This window comes from Lissotriton helveticus, chromosome 1_1, assembly GCF_964261635.1.
Source record: "Lissotriton helveticus chromosome 1_1, aLisHel1.1, whole genome shotgun sequence".
Classification (NCBI taxonomy): Eukaryota; Metazoa; Chordata; class Amphibia; order Caudata; family Salamandridae; genus Lissotriton; species Lissotriton helveticus.
Window position 1 is genome coordinate 2077915646 of NC_136057.1, and position 27153 is coordinate 2077942798.

Here is a 27153-nt window from a genome sequence, read left to right on the forward strand (position 1 = left end):
CTCACAGTACCTTTTAGTTGCAACAAAGTTCCAAAAGCAGAAGCTGGTGCGGTGGAAAACAAGCGATGCGTTGCTCCTGAGACCCTGGGGAGGCGATGCGACAGCCCCGCTGCAGCAGCGGGCGTGCTGCGACGAATCCGGTCTGTATGGGGAGGAAGGCCACTTGTATGGATTCCGATGCGTAGGTTCCGTAGGAAGTCTGTTCTCGCAAAGGCACGATGCGACGATCTCGTAGAGGCTGCGATGATCTCCGGGGCGACGATGCGCGGTCCAGCGGGGATCCTCTCTCTCGCAGCTCCTCGATGCGTTGATTCTGCGACGATGCTCGCAGCGACGTGATGCGGTCCGCAAGCAAGCGGTGCGGCGATCTCACCCAGCGATGACAGGCTCTGCGACGATACTCGCAGCGATGTTCGATTCTCCCGCACCGGTCTGGTGCGTCCCGCAAACGAAGGATGCGACGTCTCTGGCAGCGGCGTCAGGCGCTGCGACGATCTTGACCTCCGTAGCGGCGGGAAACTTCTCGCACTGTCGGGGATGCGCTCCGCAAGCGAGCGATGCGACACTTTTCAGTTTCAAAAGTCACTCAAGCTTAGCTTCAAGCTTCCCAGCACAGGTACAACTTCCAGAGGCCCCACAACTGGATCAAGCACTCTAGGAAGGACAGAACTCTCTCAGCAGAGTTCAGGGAAGCTGGGGGTGAAGTCCTTTTGTTCCTGGGACTTCAAAACAGGGAGCCAGCTCTCCTCATGCCCTTGGAGATTCCTTCAAGCAAGGGGACACAGCACAACAGCAAAGTCCTTCCCCTCTCCTTGGCAGCAAAGCAACAGGTCAGTCCAGCAGAGCAACAGCAGGACAATCTTCCTTCTTCAGTTTCAGCTTTCTCCTTGGCAGAGGTTCCCTCTTGATTTCCAGGATGATCTAATTTTCTGTTGTCAGGGGTCCTGTACTTATACCCCTAAAGTCTTTGTTCTCTCTGTGCATGTGGGCCCTGAGCCCGGTCTGAACCAGTTCTGGGTGTTTCCTGAGTACTTTGTTTTGCTGGCTTCTGACTTCCTTTCAGAGTGAGGGGCAGGGTCCTCAGCCGCCCAGCAGGGGGGTGGAGCCAGCATTGTGGAAGGCAGGCACAGCCCTATTCAGCCCAGGTGCTAACTCCTCCCACTACTCCAGTTGCAAATGCAGTCATTCAGCCTAGTGCTGACTCATCCAGGGGAATTCCCTCCTGGGGAATTCCCCAGCCCCTGTCACTCTCAAAACAGACAGTCAATACACAAACAGGCCCAGGCACACAGAAGGGTCAGACAAGAGAACAGCAACTTTCTAAAAGTGCTGTTCTCAAATACAGGATTTAAAAACAACCTTTCCCAAAAGATGTGTTATTAAATTCTGAGTTCAGGGATACTAGATACTTATGTCCTATCTTGTTCCTATGGGAAGAAATGCTGTTAACCACTGTAGCCAGCATCCCCCATGTTAACCTATGGAGCAAGATAGCCTTACAGTAGTGAAAAACGAAAATGGCTGCCATTCACTACCAGAGCATGTCACCTGCACTAGTACATGCTCTACCTTTTACATACACTGCACCTTGCCCAGGGGGGTACCTTGGGCCTTCCATAGGGGTGACTGATGTGTACAAAAAGGGAAGGGTTAGGCCTGGTCAGTGGGGACACTGACCAGGAGGACATGGCAGTTCTAAACTGCCCATAGGCACTGCAGTGGCAGGCCTGAGACACCATTTTAGAGCTACTCCTGTGGGTGGCACAATCAGTGCTGCAGGCCCACTAGTAGCATTTGTCATCACCAGCCCTGGCACACCCAGTGCACTCTACTAGGGACTTCATGGTGATACAAATATGCCAAACATGTATATCCAATCAGAATAACAATTTAAACAGAGAGCATATGCACTTTAGCACTGATCAGCAGTGGTAAAGTGCGCAGAGTCCTATTGCCAACAGCCACGGGTCAGGAAAAATAAGGGAGGAAGAAGCAAAAAGTTTGAGGATGACCCTGCAAGAAGGGCCAGTTCCAACACTCATTGAATTAGCATAAGACCAGTAAGCTAATTTATATTCATGACCTCTCCGCAACATATGGCATCACTGCCTACAATACTCTACTGATGAGACTGAAAACAATGTTGGGATTTCTGGAAATGTACTAAACTAAATTACTTTATTTTGTAGTGATCAAACTGAGAATCTTCTTCTTTAGGACTACAGCATTGTGTTCTTCAAGATGCTGCACTCTCTACCTACTGTTTAACGGATATATGCACTGCTGCCAGTCCGGGTCAATTTACAGATGTATACAGGTTGCATTCAAATCTATATCCACCCTCAGAATAAAGATCACAAACTTCCTAGACTACATCCAACAATTGTGAGAAAGCATCTTGTACCTAAACTGTGAAAAAACAGAAATCCTATTTATTTTAGGATACCAGTCCACTTCTCTCCATGTCGACTGGCCTGTTAGCTGAAAACATGAGACTTATTATTGGCTTGGAACTCTCCATCATTTCCCTAATCAATGCAAGTGTTAAGAGCTTCAACTTTCCCTTCTCTGTGCTACAAGACATTCTCCTTCTTCAGACCACTCATAACATTGAACCTAGTGAAGAAGCTAAATAATAAGCTACAAAACCTAGCTGACAAGATGGTTCTGAATTTATGGATGTCTGGTCGCGCCACACTAACCTTGAAAACACTCCACTGCCTCCCTGTGATAAAATTAAAGGCACTGCTGTATCTATCAATCAATCAAGAGTTTGTATAGCTTGGCTACTCACCAGTGAGGGTCACAAGGTGCTGAGGGGGAGGGGCTGCTGATCTGTCTGGGTGTTCAGTCAAAGAGCCAGGTCTTGAGGTCCCTCCTGAATTGGGTAAACAACACAGATTGCATGAGGTGGAGGGGCAGGGTGTTCCAGAAGGCTATCCACAAGGCCTACTGGAGCAAAGACCCAATGTATCTACTAAACCACCTACACATTACATATGCAAAAAGAACTGTGTTAAGCAATGATCCCGCAATACCTATGCAAATATCCAAAACATGGTTGCTGATCAAAGGATTTGTGGGTCTCAAACTCTGGAATGCCCTCAACGCCTTGGAGTTACAGCTTAACCAAACTAACTCCACTTCACGACATGTCCTAAAACTGAACACTTCCAGAAATCTTTTCACTGTAAACAGTAATTTATATATCATGCTAAAAAGGAAGCAGGGAACTCTGAGTAGTTCCCAAGTTTTTTTGGAGAGCAGTTCCTTTCTATGGAGCACACTACAACACCAGTGACACTCTGAATCTGCTCAGCACAAATGTATTTTTTTAGCAGAGTTTTTTTTACGCCGAGCTAGAAAGTGACAAAGCCTTTTCCCATTTTTTAAGCAAAGCATTTAAGCATAGGATTATCCAATTCCAATTCCAAAAATTCTTTATTTCGGCCACATGGGCCATAAAAGATACAATAAAATACAATACAAATATTTAAAAGGCTATACAATATTTACACATAAAAGATCTGCTGGACCTGCATGGGGTGAGGAATACAAGGTAGTACAAGTTCAAGAAGACATTTTCTTCCTTATTATCCATGCTGCCATCAAAAATTTTGACACCGCAAAGACAATGTGGCCCAGAGTGTTGGTCTTCATGACCCTGTAAGCCTGCAGGTACTTCCTGAAGCCTAGGTTCCGACACAACGGTGCTATCCAACGCCTCCTCGCGCTTTGGTAAGCGTGGCAGCCAAACATTATGTGTAAGTCATCTTCGTCATGGGCTTTACAGCATGGGCAAAGTTTGTCACCCCCTATGGACCATTTGTAAATGAATACTTTGGTGGGGAGTGTACCAAACCTCCATTGCAGGAACAGTTTCCTCGCCAGGAGAGGAAAAATAAAATCCATAAAAGGTTCGAACACATAAGAATTTTTGGATTCTATAAAACGTCCCGTCAAGGTGCCACTATTATGAACATTATCCATGTCAACGAGGTTTTTGTTTTTATACAGCTGGGCAAGAGTTTTACGCGTAATCCTTTGACAGCCCTGAGCTGGATCATCCCATAAGTCTTGCAAATTTAGAGTGAGCAGTTCCGACTTGATAAAGGCCAACCAGGAAATTTTGCAGTTGGCATCCAACCTCATAACATGAATTAGGTCCTGTCTATAATGATGCAGTTCCTCGGTGGTCCAAATCCGGTGCCAAAACTTCACGGGTTTTGACAGGAGATCCTCAGCAATAGAAGGAAGGCCCAAGTCTAGTCTTAGGGGAAGGAGTGGCGTGCCTTGTGGGAGAGCAAGTAGACGTCTCAAAAAGCTATTTTCCACACCTGCCAGAACCTTCCCTGCTTTATGTCCCCACAACTCACTACCATACATGGCAGCTGCCTTCGCTTGGGACCTGTATGTTTCCAGGGCCGGGCTAACGGGCTTAAAAGTGGACTTGTTAGCCACCTTCAAGAGTGCGCCCGATAGCTGGGAAAGTTTCAGCCTAGATCTCGCTATTTGGCAGTCCCATGATAAATTTTCTTGAAGTGATACCCCCAAGTAAATAAAGGTCGAAACCCTCTCAAGGCTAATTTCCCCCAGTTTAGGATTGGGTCTGGTTTTGGTAGGAGGGTTGAAGATCATAAACTTAGTTTTTTCCGTGTTGACCTCCAGTCCATGTTGACGACAAAAGAGGCCAAAACCATTCACAATCCTCTGGATCCCCATGGAGGATTTGGAAAGCAGGAGGGTATCATCAGCAAACATTATTGCCGGGACCCTCCTGCCTGCCAATAGCGGGGCGTCATTGTCCTCCACAGCGTCAAGATGTTGAATGACGCTGTTAATGAAAAGACAGAACAGGGTCGGGGCCAAGACACAGCCCTGTCTGACGCCTCGACCGACCGGGAATTTGCCCGAGAGCTTACCATCCCTCCCACACCTTACTTGTGCATAGTTGTTCTCATGCAACCTAATGATGATACTGAGGAGGTGGGGGGGCACTCCAAGCTTCTGCAAAACCTCCCATAGTTTCCCTCTGGGGACTAGGTCAAAGGCTGACATCAAGTCCACGAAGACCATGTACAATCTTCCTCCCTCTAGCGTTACCGTCTTCCAATATAGGAGAAGGAGGCGGAAGATTTGGTCCATGGTCGACGTGTTCTTCCTGAAGCCAGCCTGGAGGGGACTCAAGATGTCATTGTCCTCCACCCAGTCTAGGAGATGGTTAAGGATAAGGCGTGCAAAAAGCTTTTGGGGTACATCTATTAGGCTAATAGGCCTGTAGTTGGCGGGGAGCAGAGTGGATCCCTTCTTGTGGATTGGAACAATCTCTGCCCCCAGCCAAGACCCTGGGATTGCCATACCTCCTAAAATGGCATTGAAAAGAATAAGAAGGTATGGACCCCATATGTCCGGGTGATGCCTGAAGAGATCCCCGGGTAGCCTATCCAGGCCTGGCGCCTTCCCCATCGGTAAATGTTCCAGGGCCACCTCCACTTCCCCCAGTGATAGTTCCATGACAAGATCTTGGGAGCCTGGGGGCGCTAGCAGGGCTATATCAGGGCAGGAATTAATATCTTGGTAGAGTGCCCCAAAGTGGGCCTCCCAAACCACGGGGGCAATGTTGGGTTCAATTGCCTTTTTAAGTTCCCCTATCCCATTATTTACAAGGGCCCAAAATTTCCGGGGATCCCTAACTTTAGGGTGTCATGAAGGTCCTGCCAGTGGTTCCAGTCCCACTCGGTCCTAGCGGTCACCATCACTGATTTATAACACTTCCTAAGGTCACGCACCTTGGCCTTATTTGTCCCCTCTTTTATTGCAGCAATGAGCTCAGATTTTGCTGCCCTACAGGAGGAGGTATACCAGGTGGGAACATAGGTCTTTTTCTTTCGGAGTGGGACCACCGGGTGGAATACCTCAGCCAGATCCCTCACTAGGTCCTGATGTATGTTACCCAGTTTCTCGTTGTATTCTGGGATTCTTGGTTCATTTAAAAGTACGTCCACCTCCATGAGCCTTGGGAGTGCCAACTCGTATAGTTTATTGATAGCCTCTTCTGAGCTCACAAGCTTTCCCCACTTAACCCGGCGCCTATTTATTGTAAGGAGCAGTTCCCCCGAGTCTTCCCCTCGATTTACTGCGGCTGTGCCCGCTGGAGGCAGAGGGCACTGGATGTTTAATGAAAGGGCATTGTGGTCGCTGTCTGACCTATTTATTACCTTGAAGTCGAGGACTTTGGGCCAGAGAGTAATATCTACCATGATATAGTCTAACCTCGACTCATGGCCCCTTCTGTTGAAAGTACACACTGAGGGGGTATCGGATGGAGTACGACCATTGCAAGCCCTCAGTGCGTAGTTCAGGGTAAGGGACATGAGTTGTGTTGCTAGGGGGGACCAGGCTTTAGGGTGAGGGGAAGACGAGGGAGGGACCCCCCAATAGTCATCCTCGGCCGTAAGGGCACCATCCAGTAGGCCCTCCAGGGGTTCAAAGTGGCAATTGAAGTCTCCTCCAAGTACCACCTTGAAATCTCCCGGAAGTTGACCCAAGAAGGTGGACAGATCGTTTAAGGTCGGTGATTCCTTTAGCGTGGCAACTGGTCGCGAGTAGACATTAACAATAGCCCACGATGGTTTGCCAGGCCATGTGAGCCGGACACACTGAATGTCCTGCGAGAACGTATTGATCTGTTCCGCCTGGCACCCAGTGTGACTCGCAATCCAGATTGCCAAGCCACCTGACGGCCTCCCCCTCCCGCTCCATTTAGCAGGGATTTCAAATATTTCAAACCCTCTCCTAGTTTGGGTATCCCTCGCCCATGTTTCCTGAAAAAGGAGGATGTCATTGCCACCCACTAGGTGATCCCACTCCGGTGAGCCTTCCTTGTTTGCAATTCCTGCCACGTTCCAGGAGAGAATTCTCAACCCCGGATCTGGTGGCAGGATGCCTTGGCCTCCAGTAGGGGGTTGGACCCTGACTATAAATGGATAAGTGTTTGGCGGAGCAATATCGCAAACCGCGATGGCGGATGGCCCAGCCAACTCCGCCACCGCAGGTTGCAAGATATGGACAGACCCGGTGTTAAGTGGGAGCCCCAGTTGACCCAAACTATCGTCCGTGATATCCGTTCGATCTTTTGTGGTATCCTGTGGGACGTGTTCAGTTACAGGGGCTGTACTCAAACCCACCCGAGTTTGCAGCTCATCCCCCGTCTTTCCAGAGCCAAGAAAAGTCTCCCCGGTTTGTGGTCAATCGACCTGATCCAAACAGGAAAATCTATTATGGTGTATAAAGTTGGCCTGGGCAGGTGGAAGGTAATGCCTTGATCTATAACGTGAGCCATCTACGGCAAAGCCTACTCTGGTCCACCCCTTCTCCCTCCCTACCTCCGCATTGCTAGCAATCGGATAGAAGTATGAAAGGGGTACTAGTTCTATGTTGGACTTATCAGGTTTTGCAAGCCAATTGCAGATGTAGTTGGCAACGTGTGGGCTTTTAAAACTTACAACGATGCAGTCCCCTACCCTATTCTTTAGAGTAGGGCCGATCCATGGGATCCTCCTGACCATTAAAACCTCGCCTTTCAGATTTGGGGGCAGCGGCCTATTGATACTAAGCCAACTTATAACCTTGTTATGCAGAGAGTCTTGGGGCTCCCTTGTGTCACCAATTAACTCAGGCACTCCCACCATAATTGCCGTATATGGAACTGCTTCTGGGGGCAAGTTAACCACCCTACGCCTATCACGGGGGGAGTGATACCACCAGTAGGGCCATGGGAGGTACCCACTGCCCCCCCTGATTGCGGCGCAGGAGGTGGCTTAGATCTCCTGGGGGCCGGGACAGGGGGCCTAGACGCTGAGGGTAACAGAGGGCGCGTCTGGGAGACAGACACACCATTTGTGCTCAGCGGTACCCGATTAGAAACCTGGGGTGGTGCAGAGGACTGCGGTCTGTTCCCAGATTGATCCCGGGGAGCTACAGGAGCATTGGTAGCTAACACAGGGCTTTCCCTTATGTGACTGTTTTCCAGGGCCTGGAGTCTACTCTCTATGGCATCCAGTTTGGCTGAAATGGGGTTTAACAAATTCTTAATAATGGCTGTAAGTGAATTAATAATTGTATCAGTGCTATTAGAAGTTACCCCACCAAAAATAAATGGGCCCGAGGGGGAAGGAAGGGGCGCAGGGGCTGGAGAGCCCATGTGATCCGACCTAGACCCTGATAAAATGAGCTCAGGGGAGGCCGAAATGTCTAAACTATCAGCCTGGTTTGCCTCAACTATATCAACTTTGGCCCTTTTTGCCTTCTTTGGTTCCCTGGACCTTTTCCTTTTTGGCGGTTGTTCCACTCTGGTGCCTACAGACTCTGTAAGCAGGGCAGCCTGTCCCGCTTCGTGCGAGACTATTCCCGTATTATCCGGAGTAGCAGAGTGGTCAGAGATCCCAGATGGCCGGGGAGAGTTCCTGTCCCTCTGTGATAAAGGAGTTCTTAACTGCTGGAGGACCGACTCAATAGTCTGATCAATACTGTCCAATAGTGACATATGGGTGGCGTCCAAAGGAATAGGTGTACTTGCATCTGTTGAAAAAGTATCCCCATGGTCCAGAAACACACTTTCGGGACCCATCTCGTGGTGCGCTTCTGTAACTGAGTGGCATTTGCTAGTTAAAAGACTTGCCTTAGGGAAGAATTTTTCCAGAGTGCTTATACCTTGTTGGGCAGACTTACTCCGTGAAGTTCTAGTCGCCATTGTAGAGTAAGCGAAAGGGGCTGAAGGGCAGGAAGCGTCAGAGGGGGGGCCCGGTCCGGTCTCTGCCGGCCTCTAACGGCCTAAAACGGCCCGCTCTTTGCCCGGTCTTCGCCCCGGGGATCGCCCCGCGCGCGTCCCGCGATGCGCGTACCCAAGAGCTCCTAAGTATAGCGGGGGGGCGTGGCACTGGGAGGGGGCGCGGCGCGGCGGGAAGAGGAACCAGCTGGCGGTGTTATGAGGAATGCTGGACCTCGCAGTCCCGCTCGCCGCGCCTCTCACCTCCACTGCGGCCGGCTTTCAGCAGGAATTTCCCCAAACTGCGCGTTGGCTCCCAGCTACACCAGTAGCGAGCTTAGCTTCACTGCGGACAAGAGTTCTAGCTCGAGCGGCTCCCGCAAAGCGGGGGCCGCGAGAAGTAATGAGCGTTTCCAGGCAGGGGGGCGTGACACTGGGAGGGGGTGCGGCGCGGCGGGAAGAGGAACCAGCTGGCGGTGTTATGAGGAATGCTGGACCTCGCAGTCCCGCTCGCCGCGCCTCTCACCTCCACTGCGGCCGGCTTTCAGCAGGAATTTCCCCAAACTGCGCGTTGGCTCCCAGCTACACCAGTAGCGAGCTTAGCTTCACTGCGGACAAGAGTTCTAGCTCGAGCGGCACCATGCAGAGCTGTAAAATTTGTATATCACCATCAATGAATGAAGATTGTCATTTTCACTTCCTCCTGCCAGACACCAAAGATCCACTGTCTGCTGTATGCTGTTTTTGCAGCACTGGATGTCTGTACAAAAAAACACTATGAAGTTATCACAAGATGACAGCCAGCACTTTACAAGTCACCTAAACAAACAAGAATTTGAAAGAGATCGTGTGTGCTTTCCCCACAGTAGCATCCTTTCTGGATGGCACACAACAGAGGTAATAGTGCATGACAAAAAGAGATGGGTTCGTGTATTGTTTATCCATTTATGTTCACAGTCATTGTATCCACAAGAGCGAGATGGTGGTGTCTTTTGTTTGTTTTTATCCCATGTTCTTGTTTTGTATATAACAGTTTTGTTGTGTTCTAATGACTTTTTAAAAGTATTGCATGGTTACATTTTAGGGCTTCATTGGAAATCCTGGTGTGGCAGGCCCCCTTGGACCAGAAGGAGAGCGAGTAAGTGTGCTGTTATGAAAACTATGTTTCAGTAAAATTTTCCTTGAGCACACTTTGTAAGAAACATTTTGTCTGAAATCAATGGGCACTTGAGTGTTATCAAGTCAAAGTATATTTTGTGACGCAAAGTCTTCAAATATAAACTTGCATCCATTTAAAATCACTTACTGCACATGAAAATAAGTTATATTCCATAAGTTTGATTGGCAAATCTGCTTAAAAGCATCATATTCATTAAGCTCTTACGTGACTGGTGTCTGCTCATCATAATTAGGAATACTCTTTTTGAGCTCTTTTTCTTTTTCTATATATTTAGGGTCCTCCAGGACCACCTGGAAGAAAAGGTCCAAAAGGAAGACAGGTACTGTATATATTTATCAGCTCAGATTTTTTTGTAGCTTAACTTTTTTCAGATAAAATAGGTTACAAAAGAGCAATTTTAAAGGAGAATTTGAAACGTTTAAATGAGACTTGAATTTTAAGGAAGAAAGAACTCTGAATGTTTTGTCATTACTGGATTCTACATATGCACAATCTATCTGCTTCAACCTGTGATCACAACACGGTTATGTCACAGCGGTGTTAAGGGACATACAATGAAAATAAGATGGCCACCCACACATTGCGGGTATTCAAAATCCCCTTGTTATGCATTTACCACATAGTATTGATTTTCTCACAAAAACTAGAAAGGTTGGTGTGTTAGTAATTTAGTAAGTGTGGAAAAAAGTGCACAAAACACCACATGGATTTGGTTAGAAAATTATGACCATGCACAAGCGTAGACTATGCATGTTATTAATTCAGTTTGTTGCTAGTCAATTGTTTGGTAATAAAATAATGATAGGAGTTTCAATTGCATACTCGTGAGTCTAGAAGTATAAAATGTTCAAATTCACTAAAGAAAAGACATATGTGTCATTTCCAATGGTATTTAATACTCCATTGTATTTTGAAGATACATATATCACTGGGAGCTGTATTTCTAGGAAAGTTGTTCCCGTCCCTTGCTGCTACCCTATACCATGTGGCAGTATATATTGATAACTCTGTATAACTGGGATGTTTCACATCAAGGGATTCTGATTGATCAGTCAATTAGAGTGAATTTGAATTGTGTTTATCACTCATATTCTCAAGACGAACAACATACTCTTTATTCACAATTGCCCATGTACAATTTTATAACATCTGTTTCCCCCAAATTATCTTCCCCTTGTCAGGTGAGCAACTTAGGAGTTGAGAAGTCAGGGAGCCATGCACAGCTTGGGCTTCCCTCCTTCAGCCCTGCTAACCTATGTTATATGAACATTAAAATGCATAGCGGGTATCCTTCACCCAATTATCTGTTTGCCTCCCCAACTTAAATGTAAAAAACAATTATTGGCATCCTGGCACTCACCCCACCACCCTCAGCATTAACCTTCCCCCCACCACTCAAATAAATAAATGTAAATGGGTAGCATGTTGCTGCAAACACACACAGTCCTGTGAGAAGTCTTTCCAGGACCGGACTTTTCAGGGAGACTGAAGGATGAGGCTGGTTTTGCAGTGGGGAGTGCCGGTTTTGTTACTGGGTGCCGGTTTTGCAACAGTGCTACAATATCGGCCCCCAGTAACAAAGCAGTAGTACTTCATACTTGCTCCCTCCGCTTCCCTACCTCGGGTGCTGATCTGACAAAACTGCCAGGGCTGTATTAGGTTCTCAGTTTGGCCCTGATTCTTTCCCTTCCAAAGCTACACTGTCCAATTTCACAATGCAAACACCTGTGCTCACCTTGGTGCAAATGGTGGTGCAAGAGAACTACCTACATTAGCCCCACTTAACGGCCCAGGTAGGCTATGGACCACTGTCTGATATAGACAAGGCTTTGGAGCCTAGTGTTTGTCACAACCACAAATAACCAGGCTTCAAAACCTGTGTGCTTGATCATGGCTTCCTAAGAATCTCTCCCTAACAAATCTATTTCTGTATGCAATGATCACTTGTAGAAATTGTGCTCTAGTCTTTCAAGCAGTTTTGAAAGAATACGTAGACCAAATAACTTTATGTATGTCTTTGACTGCATTTTCTGGAGCTTGTTAGAATTTGGAATCTGATGTAGCACTGTAAATTGGATGCCTTAAAACCCATTGAGAGAAATTGTTGCTATTATGTTTCATAAATGTACATTTGTATTTATTACTTAAGTAAATGGATACAGCAGCTGGTAGCAAAAAACAGTTGTCGCAATCGCATAAGGGGCTGATGAGTAATGGATATGTCAAGTTTGTTTTATGCAGCACTAGGACTAAAAAAAAAACTAAGATCATTTTTATTGGGGTTTCAAGTTCAGCATATAAATTGCAGCTGAGCAGCAACAGACTATGTGCTTGTATTTCTTACAAATGAAAGAAATACCGAGACTTTGAAAGGCTGCAGGGAGCACATCAAAATACTTGTCCACCTATTTTAATAAGTTTATTATCATAGTCTCTTCCATCACAGGATCCAATATGCGAAAAGCCAGCTTAAGGGATGTCGTTTAGAGCATATATTTTAGCTGAAAGATACATCCAACTCGTATCTGTATGTATTCAGATCACATGAGCTGGATGTTAGCAGTACTTCGTGAAAAGGAGATGAGGAAAAGCTATCAAAAAGGTATCAATACACTTAATAATTGCCACTTGGGTAAGATGCAACAATTACTTTGCAAAACATAATATAATTTAATCATGAGTCTGACTTATTACCGGATTTATCAAGAAACAGATTTATTGTTGCATACATAGAATATCAGCAAATGCTTCTATGAATACCATAAAAGTGAACTTTGTAAGAATGAATCCAATATGAATTCATTTATAGATTAAGATCCAACACAATGAGTCATGAGGATGAAGGATCTCACAACATTTTAGAATAATAATAATTCTGCTAATTAGCACCACTAGGATAAAAGTTAAATGTTTCTAATGAGATCAGTTACTTGTAAGAGTTCACCAGCAGTGTGTGTTTTCTTTGTACTATATAGCCGCCAAACCTAAAACAGAGAGTGTCATCTAGGATGAGACACCAGGATCCATAAACAAATTCTTAGTGATCATTTCTCACCAGGCCTATCCATAAATCATCCCTAAATACCACCAACACTAAGCCCTGCTGAACATTTCAGGAACCTCAATCAGTAAAAAGTGACAAAATCACAGACAGGTTCTCTATCAAAATTAGGTTACTCTTTTTTTCCACTGAGGATACACCTGCCTGTACTGATGTTTTCTCTTTTCTTTTATCTTCACCTAAAAGAACCTTGCCATCCATTATGAAACAGAGCATAACTAGACATGTGAGCTGCATATCTCCCTCTATTGAAATGGGAAGGTCAAGATCCAATCCATGTATATAAATCTCCATTTCTTCACCACATTGTGTTTTTTGACCCATAAGGCCCAAAAAACTTCTAACATGGTTAAGATGGAACATTGATACCAGGCCTATCTTCATTGCTAACTGCAACACCACAAGCTCACCTAAATCCACTCCTTGCAATTATGGCCCACATAGCCATTGGGGAATGTAACCAAATACCATAATGCCAGCATAAATCAAAGTAGTTTTGACTAGTATCTGGAAAACAGCTATTCCTACACTGACACAGATCAAAATACTGTCAAGTACCAAACTCACAATCCTTCCTGATGCTATTGTTATCATCCCTCAAAACAACGTCCCCTTGTCAAAAAAAACATCTGATCCAGTCTAATCAACTACCCCACAATAAAAGCCCACAAATTGAATCTAAACAGAAGGACTCAATGATCCAAAGACATGACTCACATGAGAGGTGTAACTGCTCAACTTATATATTTCATTACAACCACTTATTACTGACCAGGATGCACATCTCTTATCCATTCCCCATCTTAACTGCTTGACATCATTCTAAAGCTGGTTTACCAGCCTCACATGATACAAAGTCTGCAAACCACACTATTCCATTGCAGCCACTCTCCTTACAGGCCTGGGGTCCTCAGGCCCTCTCCTCAGAAACACTTCACTTGAAACATCTACTCCGGAAAATGCACATCAACCCATATGCTTTAGAATTTTCCTCAAAGAGCATTACCTCTAACACACACCCACATATACTGTAATCAAATATCCCACAATACATGCTATTACCTGTCTCCAGAGCTAGACACCATAAACAAAATAAAAAATCAGTCTATACAAGCAATTTAAGAGGAATCACCTCCTCTCAGTCCAGTGACCCATTATCTACACATCCCATCAAAGCTGTTCTCCTAAACTGCTGTTGCACTAATGGAAGTCGGTTCTTCTGATTATCCATACCACTGTTGTACCCCAGCACACCATTTATCACTGTGAAATAAAGAAACATTTCAGAGGGTTATCTTTGTCCACAAAAAGGACCTTCTAAGAAAAAATAAACTTATCCTTATTCTATGTTCCTCACAGTCAAGTTAAAATCACACCACCCGCCTGGCAACAAAAAGAGTTGTAATGATGGTTTGATGTTTTGTCTACCTAGTGGATTGGTAAACTTACCTTCTCTTGATATCAGATTTCAACCCCCACTGGGAAAAAGATGAAGACACCAACACCCCCCCCCCACTCAAATCCTTCCTATCAAACAACAACCTACTGTAAAATTGCACATTTCCTATTTAAAAAATGGCTCTGCCCTGGCCACGATTTTCATAAAGAAACACCATATACAAAACCATACACCTCTATAGTTTGACTTGTCAGACCATTTATTCATTCCTTTCAAAATCCTGACCTTGATGCACGCTACCAATGCTAACCCAAGACGTAAATGGTAAAATCTCGAAAATCTTACAAATACACTGAATGCACGCATTGGCAAATCTGGCTTTACCGACAAACAGAAATACACATAGAAATGCACATAGAATTTGTGCCATGTCTCTGTGCAAACTGACACTCTCTATGCCTCCTATTTCTGAAGCGTGCGTGTTTTTAACAACCCAATCTTTCAATGCTGATCTTTATTTACTACACTTGGCAGTGTAGGTACCATACCGCACCACAAGCTTGAAGTATAAAAACAAGGGCAAAGAAAGAGGCAGGATGCCAATGCCACTGTTTGCATTCTTGCATGCCTTTGTTAACACACATCACCACTTAAGTCAGGACTATTGGTTTTGCCAATGCTAGCTCTGTTTAGTCATGGCCTTTGCTCATATTCACAAAGTGGTATTGAACTAGGGAATTTCAGCCACAAAGTCAAAAATTTGTTAGCTACCCTACGTTGGTCTTGGGAGATGGGTATTCTTTTTGACACAACACTATCCAGTTAAGAAATTGGGGGCACTAAAGAAATAGGCAAACCAGATTAAGGCAATATTTTTTTTCACTCTCTGCAAGATGGACCTGAAGCAGCACAGTGCCTTTGTAGTCTACATCTGTCTCTGTCCCAGGCCTCCACAGTCTACAGTGGAATCTTTTCACACTAAATTTATATTGATGAAGTGCTTCAAAAGTTAATTGGAGAGTGAAAAGGTGTCTCCTGTGTGGAAAATTCATAGTGACATCAACTATACAGCTACATAGGAGGATCTCTATAACAGGTTTGATTACTATCATTGCACAAACGTCAGTGATAAAAAGTGCTGTTATGCAATTGACTTGTCTTTGTGTAGAATGGCACAATGGGTGAACAAGTATGAAGTCTATAGTGACCCAATTGATCCCTGAGGGGCCTGATCAAGTATTCCTTCATCACGTTGCTGTTACATTTTCTGAAATGGCAAATGCACTAGCAGAAGCTTGTAATCCTTAATTTTAAGGAGAACACCCTGGCAAAACATATTTGCTTCTACCTAGCGGGCCCCTAATGCCTTTCTACAATAACAAATATTACTAACAAGCACTGACATAACCATGAAGTCTCGCCTTTGGGATCCTATAAGTGTTTAGCCATGCAGCACATTATCCATTACATTTTACTAGCCATTAAAGACATCAAAGTTTGTAATTGATGATCTATGACATACTGGACCTATTACTAGCATTACCACTACCATTGCTAATTTGCAGGGTGCCCAATAATTTCCACAGACAGTGATGCCCTTATAACTCCTGAAGATGAAGTTTACGCCTCTCTGGCCGATACCTGGCACTGAACTCCAGTTGCTACTCCCAGCTCTACTTCCGCTGACCTCTCACACTTGCCCTTGTGCAACTACTGGTCCTGGCTGGTAAGCAAAGTGTGAATGCACACAGCTTCCTGATGGCAGCACAGCATGTCAGGAACTGAAGTCTTTTTACGCAATTATCCTGCACAATATAACCTCAGAAAGAGAGAACGGACAATGAGCGGAGTCCCTGAAGAGCCTCAAAGAGGAGGCAGCCATCTTGGATCGGTGCGTCCCACGTCCACGAGGGAAGGAGTTAACACAAACATGCACAGAAGGAAATAAAATATATGTTTGAGGAAAAAAAATACTAATAACTCAGTCATCTGTCTGCCTACAGTTCTTCTGGGCGGTCATCCATTTTCTGCAACGCCCGCAGAATGTCTTTATTCTCCATGCTACAACTAGAGGAAGAGGGGGGAACAGAGCCATTACAAGTGTGACTGAGAAAATGAAATCCAAATAATAAATGATGCGTTATTATACTAAGAGCTGCTCCCAAGTGGGCATTTACTCAGACATTAATTCTGGTGGCTGGAGTATTGCACGTGCATATGCCACAGCAAAAGGGTGTCCATCTGCTATCTAGAGCAGTACTCTTAGGGGCAAGGGCATTTGCAATCTGAGCGCCTCCACCACCTAAAGAAACACTGCTCAGGCTTTTAGTGGCACACTGACTGAATGCGCTAAACCCACACCCTTTGAGTAGGCCTCAACTGTGGTTGAGGAGAATGAATATCTTGGGAGCACAGCTGCGAGGCACAGATATATATGGTAAATTTCACACAGCACGCTTACCACAGCATTAGGGAAAACAGCCTCCCAATGTGTTATGGAGAAACACATCTCATAAAACATGACAATTCTTGGAAATCTATGCCGATGTCGGGAGGTTAACAGGGTACAACGAGATTAAAAGGAGCAGTTGTGTGACCTGTGAATATGTGTTCAGTCAAGAGTGCCCAGGATTCCCAAAAACTCGCTGAACCTCTGACTATGATCCCATGTCTCAACAGGAAATAATGAAAAAAATAGTCCCAGACACAAAGCAATAAGCACCAAAGTGAAACGATAACAGTAGTTAGGAGTTGCACCATGGGGGGGGGAACAATTGAGCACAAGGTGGGACAAAGAGGAATGATTACCTACTAGCATGCAAACATTTTTAAAGGACAATCAAAGGCAATGGGCAGGCTCTAAGCCCATAGAGTAATTAGAGCATGTCTTGAAGAGACAGCGCAAGCGCTGCCTAGGCTCGACCAGAAAATAGAACTATAGATTGCAAATAATTGATAGGAGTCTTCAAAATTGTAATGTTATTCTCACACACCTACTGTATTTGTCACAAATACGATTACTACTTTTAGGTTGGAAATTTCTTTGAATAGGGATTTTAACATGAAAAGTTGGGATTCACCGGCAATGTGTACGCATAAGACAGTACTGTCAAAATCTACATCAGTACCCAAACATAGAAAAGGAAGGAAAATCTGTGAACTGCAGGTAGTCCCATACTCCTGATCTAAGACAGACTTTCGCTCACATAATATATACTTTGCACCACCCTGATAACTGTGCAACACAGTAAATATGTTTATAACTGCTACAGTGAATCAATAGTCCATCAGATGCGGAAGAGTCCAAGAAAAGGTTTACATGGATTCTTTAGTAGATACTTCATTAAGGTGAGGTTTTAATATGTGCCATAGAATATTCCACTGTCATTGATATGTTTCATAGTATACTCAGAAGTATGCGTTTCTATTTCCAAGGTCCCCCTCTGTTCTTTAACAGTGGTGTGTGGTTTGTAAGAACATTTAAGATGCAGAAATTTGAGTAGATACACCTCTGTAACTTTTTAAAATCAATGCACTTTACAATGTAGACGAGGAGTGATGTTTCCTGTAGGATGCCCTTGCACAGTGTAATAGAACGTTTATTAGGCAGATGTTCCATCCACCCATGGCCGATGCTGACTCCTCAAGTGAAAACAATTTAGTGCAAAGCACCAAACATCCATTTTGAGTGCACCAAAGACATATATCCCGGTTTTCAAGCACGCAGTGCTCCTGGAAAATATTCAATTTTCCACATGGTGCATGTACTTTTTAGATGTGCCCCCTAAGAGAAAATACACATAGCATAAAGTTGATATTTGATTAAGTAGGGAAAAATGTATCCGTGATCTGAATTAGTATTTGCAGAGCTGAATGTGTGATTTTTGTGATTTCTCCGGGTCAGACTGCAAAAAAGCACAAAAAAAACACAAAACGTCTAAGGTATGGTCCCTGAAGCTTTGATAGCATCAGTGCTTAATTTGAGCCAGTGGTTTCCAGTGCTCAGCACCGGAACTTATTTGTCAACACCAGTGCTTATGGCAGTCTATCACATGGTGGCAATGTCTGTCTAATTTAGAGATAAGCAAAACAACAGTTGTTTATTAACTCAGTATACTTTGAAAATGACGTAAACCTATCATCTAAGTAATTCTGTAGCTTATGGGGCATGGAATAGCCTAAATTGTCACACTTGCACGAGTGTGATGGTTAGTAGTTGTGTTGGCGCTGTCATTGGCAGCGCTGGTTGGAGCAAGCTGCAGTGGCCTCCTGGCAAGAGCCTTGGCACTTTTGTTGTTACAAATTAAGCAGTGGTTGATATACGCATGGTAAGCTGTAACGTTGGCTTCAAATCTGTCCCAAAGGTGTGCTTTTTAAGAGATGGATTACGTTTTGGTGCAGTCTGTTTTTATGTGATAGTGTGTCAGCTACATATGCCAGAATAGCACCATTCAAACTTTTTTTTCTATTTAATGTATAGCAAACGTCTGTGGCACATCAAGGCCTACATCAACATCAAAGCCGTTTGGACGTTCTGTACACAATATACTAACACTTGTAAAAGTCGAATATTTTGCGCCCCTGTATTTTCTGTACTTGTTAATGTTACTCGGGGGCTTGGAGTGGCATCGATTACCTGCTGTGTTTTCTGCATATGACATCAGGAGTCATCCCACCTTTTTCTCTCTTTCTCTGTACTAGGGATTTCCAGGGGATTTTGGAGACAGGGGGGCTCCTGGTCCAGATGGCAGTCCTGTAAGTAGCTGAATGTGTCATTATGTACTTTTGTTTTGCATTGCACTGAATTTTCCTCGTTTTTTATTGATTTCAATCTGCTTCTATCTAACACGTCAAACAGAAGAGCCTTTTTCCTTAGAGATCTAACATTAGACATGAGTTTTTATTTTTTATTCTAGGAACAATTGACCAGATAATTTGAATTTTAGTATATCTGTCTGAAAGAGGGAACTAGATCAGACTGCGATTTGAAGTGTGGTGCTATTGCAGTCAACAATATATTTTGGCCCATGTCTCCCTATTGTGCCTTGTGCAGCCAGTGGTTTGTCTTCTTTTCTCCTTTGATCTTGTACAAAACATTTCTGTACAGCAGCTTCTTTTGCATTCCTCGTGTCCTTCGTTCTGTGGGTAACTGATCGCCAGATAGCTGCATGCTTTCGCTGCCACAGGACCTCGATTTCAGGCAGAGATGCTGAGGAGAAGCTTTGTTCAGATGATGTGTCAGAAGGAGGAAGGAGATGCAATCTGTTACAGGCTCAGCCTGTCGCCTGGCACTCTAGCCCTATTTTGTTGACAGCTTAAACACACTTTGCTTGTCTGAAACTAAACAAACAACAGTTACTTAATTCTACTTGTTGGCTACTCACAAAATATGTGTGGCAATTGCCTGAAAATTCAGGGCCTAATTAATTAAAAAAGGCACAAATCTGAAACCACAGAAATATAACCTCACCTGGGTATGGAATGACGACACTGTCATTTGCAAAGCTTTTCAGAAGTACAGAAAAACAATGTAGGCACACAGGGGCCATATTGTGCAAAGTGCCTCAAGGATGCAAAGCGCCTGCTCATCTGCTTGTAGCGCCCCTGGGTCACGTTGGTATTACAAAGATGCCACAGATTATTGTGCACCCCCTTCTGTAATATGGATCATGCTGAGGCCTCCTCAAGGGGGTGCGCCTTCATTTGGCTTTAGGTATTCTCCCATGCAAGTGAGGAAATCCGTTTCTTTACGTCCACACCATATTACATATTCCAGGGCAGAGGTAAAGAGGTCATTAGCAGGCTCACTGACTATGGTACACATGCGGGTGATGCACAGTAAGTGTGCCCCCAAAGGAGCCACATGGGTCCCAAAGACCTCTCAGGCACCCCCTTGTGAGTGGGTGCAGTCATTTGCAGCAGCCACCTGCAGATGGATTCCCCCCCCCCTCTTTAAAAGAGAGACTGGGTCCCACCTGCAGTGAAAGAAAGGTTGCCATGTTCAAACAGAAGATCTACCTTTCACTAATGTACTGCTCACAGTGTAGGTGCACATTTTCACCAGCACTATAAGCAGTGCATTTTTAATAAAAGGACATAATGTTCCATCTTGTCCCTGGTGCATACACTTAAGGGCGCACTGCAAAGCAGAGTGTAACAGTGTGCTCGCTCTGTAGGTAGGCCCCTGGAAGAGCTGCCAGTCACAGCTTTCCAGAAAACACTTGTGAACTCCTGTTGTGACCATGTTGACATGTCTGTTTAGAAATTTCCACCTGGTTAATGGTACTCATTGTACAACTACACAGTCGAAAATGCCATTAACCTTGTGCTGTGGCACATTTGTTTTCTTTTTTCTCCATAGGGAAGGTACATTACATGTAGCATAGCTGGTTTGAGCTCATTGGTATTGGCCAGGAGGGGTGATGATGTTCTGTGCATGGGCTGATCTTGAAGGTTTGGGGACGGGGGTCCTGTATGATCAGAGATGGGAAGCGCCCTAAATTTTCACTCTTTTCTTGACTATGACAGCTGTTTATATGAGTATAAACATTGGCACAAATGCGCAATAAAAAGCTTTATTACATTTCCCTGGATAGGGATTTACTCATGCCCTGGGTATAGGTACATTTCCAACAGGTTAGAAGGGGTCAGAAAGGACTTGGAGAATACTTTTGTGCTTGTGGCTGTTCCCAAACTTACCATTTGAACTGGAACAGCATTACTAAGGCTTACTAATATGCCCCTGTGAGGGCATGTATGTGCTTGAGTCAAGTACAATGTTGTCTTTTGTGAATATTTAGTAAAAGCAAACTCCGACAGTTGCACATAGAAGTAGGATTTACGTTCACAAAAGGCTTCGAGAATCAAGCCCCTGGTACAGAAACACAGATCTTCGTTATCTTAAAAAAGATGAATGGATATACGTATGCTAAATAAACATGCTATAGGACTTACTCTTCCTACGGTCAGGCTATAATTTTAGTAGCAATCATTCTCACTGTCGGTTTGATTTTTATACAGCTGTTACTCCTTACCTAGATTTTGCTTAAACCTTTTAAATTAAGATTTTATATTTACAACAAGGGTCACACATCCATTCTTATTAACTTCAAATTATAAAGAAGACAATATAAAGAATCATAGGAACAAAGAGGTAACAGTCTCGCCATGACATACTATTTCAAGCAAGTGCGACGATATTAGCTGGAAAATGTACAAGATAAACACTGTGGCCAGAGTATGTATCTAGCAAAAATCCGCTTAAAGCGCTACTTCGTTACATTCTCCAAACAGCATTACTCTCAGATGTTTCAGCATACTAGAATTCTATATTGCACTACTTATTATTATTATTATTATAATTACATTTGTTAAGCGCGCAGCTACCCGGAGGTTTCCCGGCGCTAAAGCAAACAGAAGGTAAAACGGGGTGAGAGGGACATGAACACAGAGACTAATTATCAAAAAGCCATGTCTTGATACCTTTACGGAATGTCAAATGACACGTTTCAGAACGCAGGAATTGGGGTAGAGAATTCCATAAGGAAGGTGCTAACAGGGAGAACGAGCGACCTCCCATTTTGGCTCTGTTAACACGCGGTATCCTGAACTTGTTCTGAGTGGAAGACCTAAGTGTACGGGGGGGAGCATATTGCTGCACCAAAGAGGATAGATAGTTCGGGGCTTTGTTAGTTTTGATCCGGTGCATTAAGCAGAGTGCTTTGAATTTGACTCGGCTCTCAGTTCGCAACCAATGCAATTTACGCATATGAGAAGCGGCCGAGGATCTGGCAGGTAGGTTACATATAAGGCGAACTGCCATGTTCTGTACCACCTGGTACTTCCTGGTTACCTCCTTACTAGCACCTAGGAGTAGGATGTTCCCGTAGTCCAGGCGTGAGGTGACGAGAGCCTGGACTACAGTCCTTATGGTGTCGATAGGAAGCATCCACGTGATTTTCCTCAGCCACCTGATGATGGTAGTACAGGTGGCGGAGACTTTCACAACGTGTTGCTTAAAAGAGAGTTGGTTATCAAGGAGGACCCCGAGATTACGGGCTGTCACAGTTGGGGTCGGTAGAGGACCCATCTCCGGAGGCCAATGTTGCGGGCCCCAGAGCAAGGTATCTGGACCAAACAGGAGCAGTTCGGTTTTGTCCCCGTTTAATTTTAATTTATGTTTGAGCATCCAGTCAGATATCTGTTTCAGTCCGAGCTGTAGGGAGGAAGTAGGAAGATTTGTATTGGTAGAGAGTGAGTAGATGACTTGAGTGTCATCAGCATACGAATAAATTGTGAGACCAGCTTGTTCTGCCAAAAAGCAAGAGGCCTCACATACAAATTAAAAAAAAGAGGGCTCAGGATAGATCCCTGGGGGACACCGTGAGGGGAAGGGAGTGTTGAAGAGACTGACGTGGAGGAGAAAACTTGAAAAGTGCGGTCAGAAAGGAAATTAGCAATCCAGGCCAGGGCGGAACCACCGACACCCACAGAATTCAAGGTGGACAACAAGATGGAATGGGAGACAGTATCGAATGCGGCACTCAACTCAAGCAAGATGAGTGCCACTGTCTCCCCATTGTCCACCTGTCTTCTGATAGTCTCCGATATGCCAAGCAGAGTGGTTTCCGTAGAGAAGCCAGCCCTGAACCCGGATTGAGAATCATGAAGAAAATTAGAAACTTCAACATAAGAACTGAGCAGGGAGTTAACATGCTTCTCAAGAATTTTAGAGAAACATGAAAGCAAAGAAATAGGGCGAAAATTAGAGGGGTTGTTGGGATCAGCATTAGCTTTTTTTAATAATGGAACCACCATCGCGTGCTTCCATTCCTTAGGAACAGTAGCTTCAGTTAGTGAGGCATTCAAGACATCAAGAATAATGTGAAGTAAGTCTGGGTCCAGGGTACTCAGAATTTGGGGAGGCATCGGGTCAAGGGGAGAACCAGATTTTATGACTTGAAGATACTCTTTTAGAAGCAGGAAGGAAATAGGTTCCCAAACATGAAGTAAGGGAGCCGCAGGCGTTAAGCAGGGAATATCATCAGAAGGGGGGGGAGGATAAAACTTGATCAGGATGAGTGGGTGCATCAGGAGTGATGTTAAACTGAACAAGACTCAAGAAGATTATTTTATTCACTTGCATCCTGAACCATCAGATTCCTAAATACTCCTGCACGAAGTAAATTACATTAGACAAAATGTGAAAGCCTGATCTTGCTTGGATCTAATTGCGTTATAAAGTGCATTGGGGTGCCTGGGCAGTCATTAGGTGACTATAGGCCAGGTATAATAAATAGTTTTGCATATGCAAACACTCCGTTTTGTAATCTGCAACCACTAAACAATTTCTGGCCATGCAATAAACCATTTTTAGAAGTAAAGCTATGCTTTTACCGCCTCCTGATATCGGGTTAGAAATTAATAACAAATCACTATTCGGAATGGGTGTGTTGTAGGCATCTATTTCGAATAGCAGTTCCTATCCATGTGTGTCAGTAAACCATTGAAAGGTTGCACACTTCTAATTTGGGGTGGTCACCCATTCACAAAAAGAAGCGACCTCCTCCAATTGTGAATGTTGAAAAATGTTTCAGGAAGAGGTGGCAATATCCCAGAGAACCACTACCACCACTTCCTGAAACTTTTTTAAAAAGAAAACTTTTTTTAACGCAGTCCTGTTACTTTTAAGGAAAATGGTCTGCATTTACAAATTCTTGATTGAAAAACAATCGTACTTAGTGGTCTGCTTACCCTTGCAGGCCACCATCATAGTGAATGTGTCCAATCAGATTGGTTTGTAATTTGTGACCTATCTCATGACTAACAACCCATTTCTGGATTTTGTGAACTGACCTCTAAGTACATAGAGTTGTTTGCAAACTCCCACACTGTTTGCCACAAATTTGTTTGACCGCATAATAATACATCTGGCTCAATATTTATTTGGATATATTCGGTTAAGTATAAAACAATTATAAAACAACGTTTTTAATTTTGAGTAGCATGTATGCCTTTACCATGCATATACACTTGGAGTGATAATGACTGAACTAGCAGTGGGGTAGATATTATTGAGCTATGTTATGCTAAGAAGGTTTAGCAAGTGTGAACCAAACTCTAGAATTGACATAGGAGTCCCCGACATAAATAAGTTTAAGAAATGACTGTGTACTCTTTAGCTTTTACTGCTGTAAATTATAATTTTAGATGAAAGGATGATTCCAAGCATATTGTATAAAGTGCATTTTACAGTAAAAAGCCGGGTCCTGTTTTTTATCAGGGAAAGTGTCCTTTTCTTACACTGCAGCCTCTCTAAATACAACAGAAATTGCTTTATTCTGATTGACAGGTAAAAAAAGCATTTTTGAATTAGCTTTTTTTATTTGATGTCTGAAAATAGCCCTGTAAAAGGCAGTTGATGGAAATGTTAGAACCCTCTGTAAGACGCAGATTTTTTTTTAATTCTGTAAAAATCCATGAAATGTATTCCTAAATCCCCTTCCTTGATCACTCTCCCATTTTATTATGTTTTCAGATAACTCTTGTGATTAAATTAGTGGTAGAGCCGATTTAATATATTAGCTCCATATGATTGGGCGTTCTCTTTTTTTTTAAATAATTAGGTAGGGGAGTCCAGTAGGGGAATACAGGGATAGTGGTGTGGCTGTCAAGAGGTTTATGCATGTCTAACTACTTCACTCTATTTGACCTGATTAGTTGATTCCCAGCCCTTACTCAATCAAAAAATCATTCCAAACATCCAATGTATTCCCTCGAGTGGCGAATCTGTTAAAAGTTAACAATACTACCGTGAGGTATGTCACTACCCCTGTCAGATGATCAGCTGAGTCCCACATCTAGATTCATATGGAGAAGTGATCTGTATTCTTTCCTGATTGAACCCTGCCTTGTTGGCTATATTGACCAAGGTTTACATCAGTGCTCACTTTCTTTTCCAGCAGGAAATTCAGGTCAATTTACAGGTCTTCTGAATATACTGCTTAGGAGTGGTCAGGGTCATAGGGTACCTGTGGCAAATATTAGACTATATAACGAAGAAGTGGCCTCTATCTAAGGCGGCTCATTAATTATTATTATGCATCACTCACTTTCATTACTATGGGCCTAACGCTGAAAACGTGATGGGGAAGATGCAAATGTCTTCAGTCTCAGAATGACTTTGAAATTAAAAAGGATAAAGCGTGTCCTCTCCAATTAATGCATTTGTAGTACTCCTTGCAAATATGTTACCCTTTGGATATCCGGCTGCACTGTTTAACATTGATTTGAATTGTTTTGACAAACCTGTTATTCATTATGTAGAGTCTATGACTGTTTGATTGATTTATTAGTCATACCATCATTCTGTAATTCTCGATGACGTTCTAGCTTGATGCACATCCATACATTTGGCGTGCTTGCCATTTATGATGTTAGCTTCAGAAAGGTTCAGTGGATGTAAACCTGCCTAGTTTTCCAAAGAAATATAATCTCCTAGATGACGCTCTCCCTATGGCTGGACAACCCCACCAATCACATAGTAATATCCAGTAGGGTTTTCAGGATGAACACCACGTTTTCAACCAATATGCACTAAAATTCATTATTTTTAATATTCCCTCATGCAAATGGTATGTTGAAATATTTACAAAGCAATGGGGCGAAGACTCCCATCCTTAGCTCCCGAATTGATATTAACAAAGAGTAGAACTAAACAGTAATTCTGAGTAATTGCCTCACATTTCTTAATATTTCATGCTATGTTGGTTTCATGACATTATATGTCACAATCAGTATAGAGTACGGAACACACTAAAGAGTGACACACAATAACAAGCTTTGGGAAAGCCAAGAAATCTGGCATCATCTGCCATCATTCAACAATTCTTATTTTTGGCTTTTGCAAAGCTTTATTGTTTAGGCTGCAGGGAGTTTGTCAATCTTAAAAAAACATTAATTAATTGACTAAAATGCAGTCTCAAAAAAGAATACATTACCACAGTAAGACCTCCATTGCACTTAAGGGAACTACCTGGGTGTGGATGTACTCCTAGGCAAAGGGTAGCATGAAGTATCTCATTGTGAAGTCAGTCAATGGCTGAAGTGTGTTTCTTCATCCCTTGATGAATGCCCAAGTGGGCTGAAGAAAACTGTGAATGACACAACCACAGACATAAGGATGAAGTGTGGCTGAAACCCCCTGTAAGTAATTATGTCATACAGAGAATTTTAGAAAAAGTCAAACGGCCTTGGCTAACCCAGAACTATAAAAGCCAATAGTTGTGTCATTGCCTGCCAACCTCTTGCCTTTGAGAAAGAATGAAGAAAAGACAGCATGTAAGGAAGGAAGGAATAGAGGTAAAGAAAGAAAGAAGGATAGAAGGTAGAAATAAAGAAATAAAGAAAGAGATAGAGGTATAGAAAGAAAGAAAGAAGGATAGAGAGGTTGAAAGAAGGATAGAAAGGTAGAAAGATAGAAAGAAAGGATAGAAAGGTAGAAAGAAATCAAGAAGGAAAGAAAGGTCGAAAGAAAGGTCGAAAGAAAGAAGGATAGAAAGGTAGAAAGAAAGAAAGAAAGGAGGATAGAAAGGTAGAAAGAAAGAAAGAAAGAAAGAGATGGAGGTAAAGAAAGAAAGATAGAAAGGTAGAAAGAAAGTTAGAAAGAAAGAAAGAAATAGAGGTATAGAAAGAAAGAAGGATTGAAAGGTAGAAAGAAAGAAAGAAGGATAGAAATGTAGAAAGAA

The 27153-nt window shown here is 43.6% G+C and overlaps 1 protein-coding gene across 1 annotated transcript in view; it reads left to right on the forward strand.

The window, feature by feature from the left end:
* The window catches only part of COL24A1 (collagen type XXIV alpha 1 chain), a 979161-nt gene that overhangs the window by 436218 nt on the left and 515790 nt on the right, over positions 1-27153 (forward strand). Inside the window, exons 11-13 of the mRNA XM_078645481.1 lie at positions 9852-9905; positions 10222-10266; positions 19109-19162. Coding sequence (XP_078501607.1) covers positions 9852-9905; positions 10222-10266; positions 19109-19162 — 153 coding nt within the window. The remainder of the gene's footprint in view (positions 1-9851; positions 9906-10221; positions 10267-19108; positions 19163-27153) is intronic.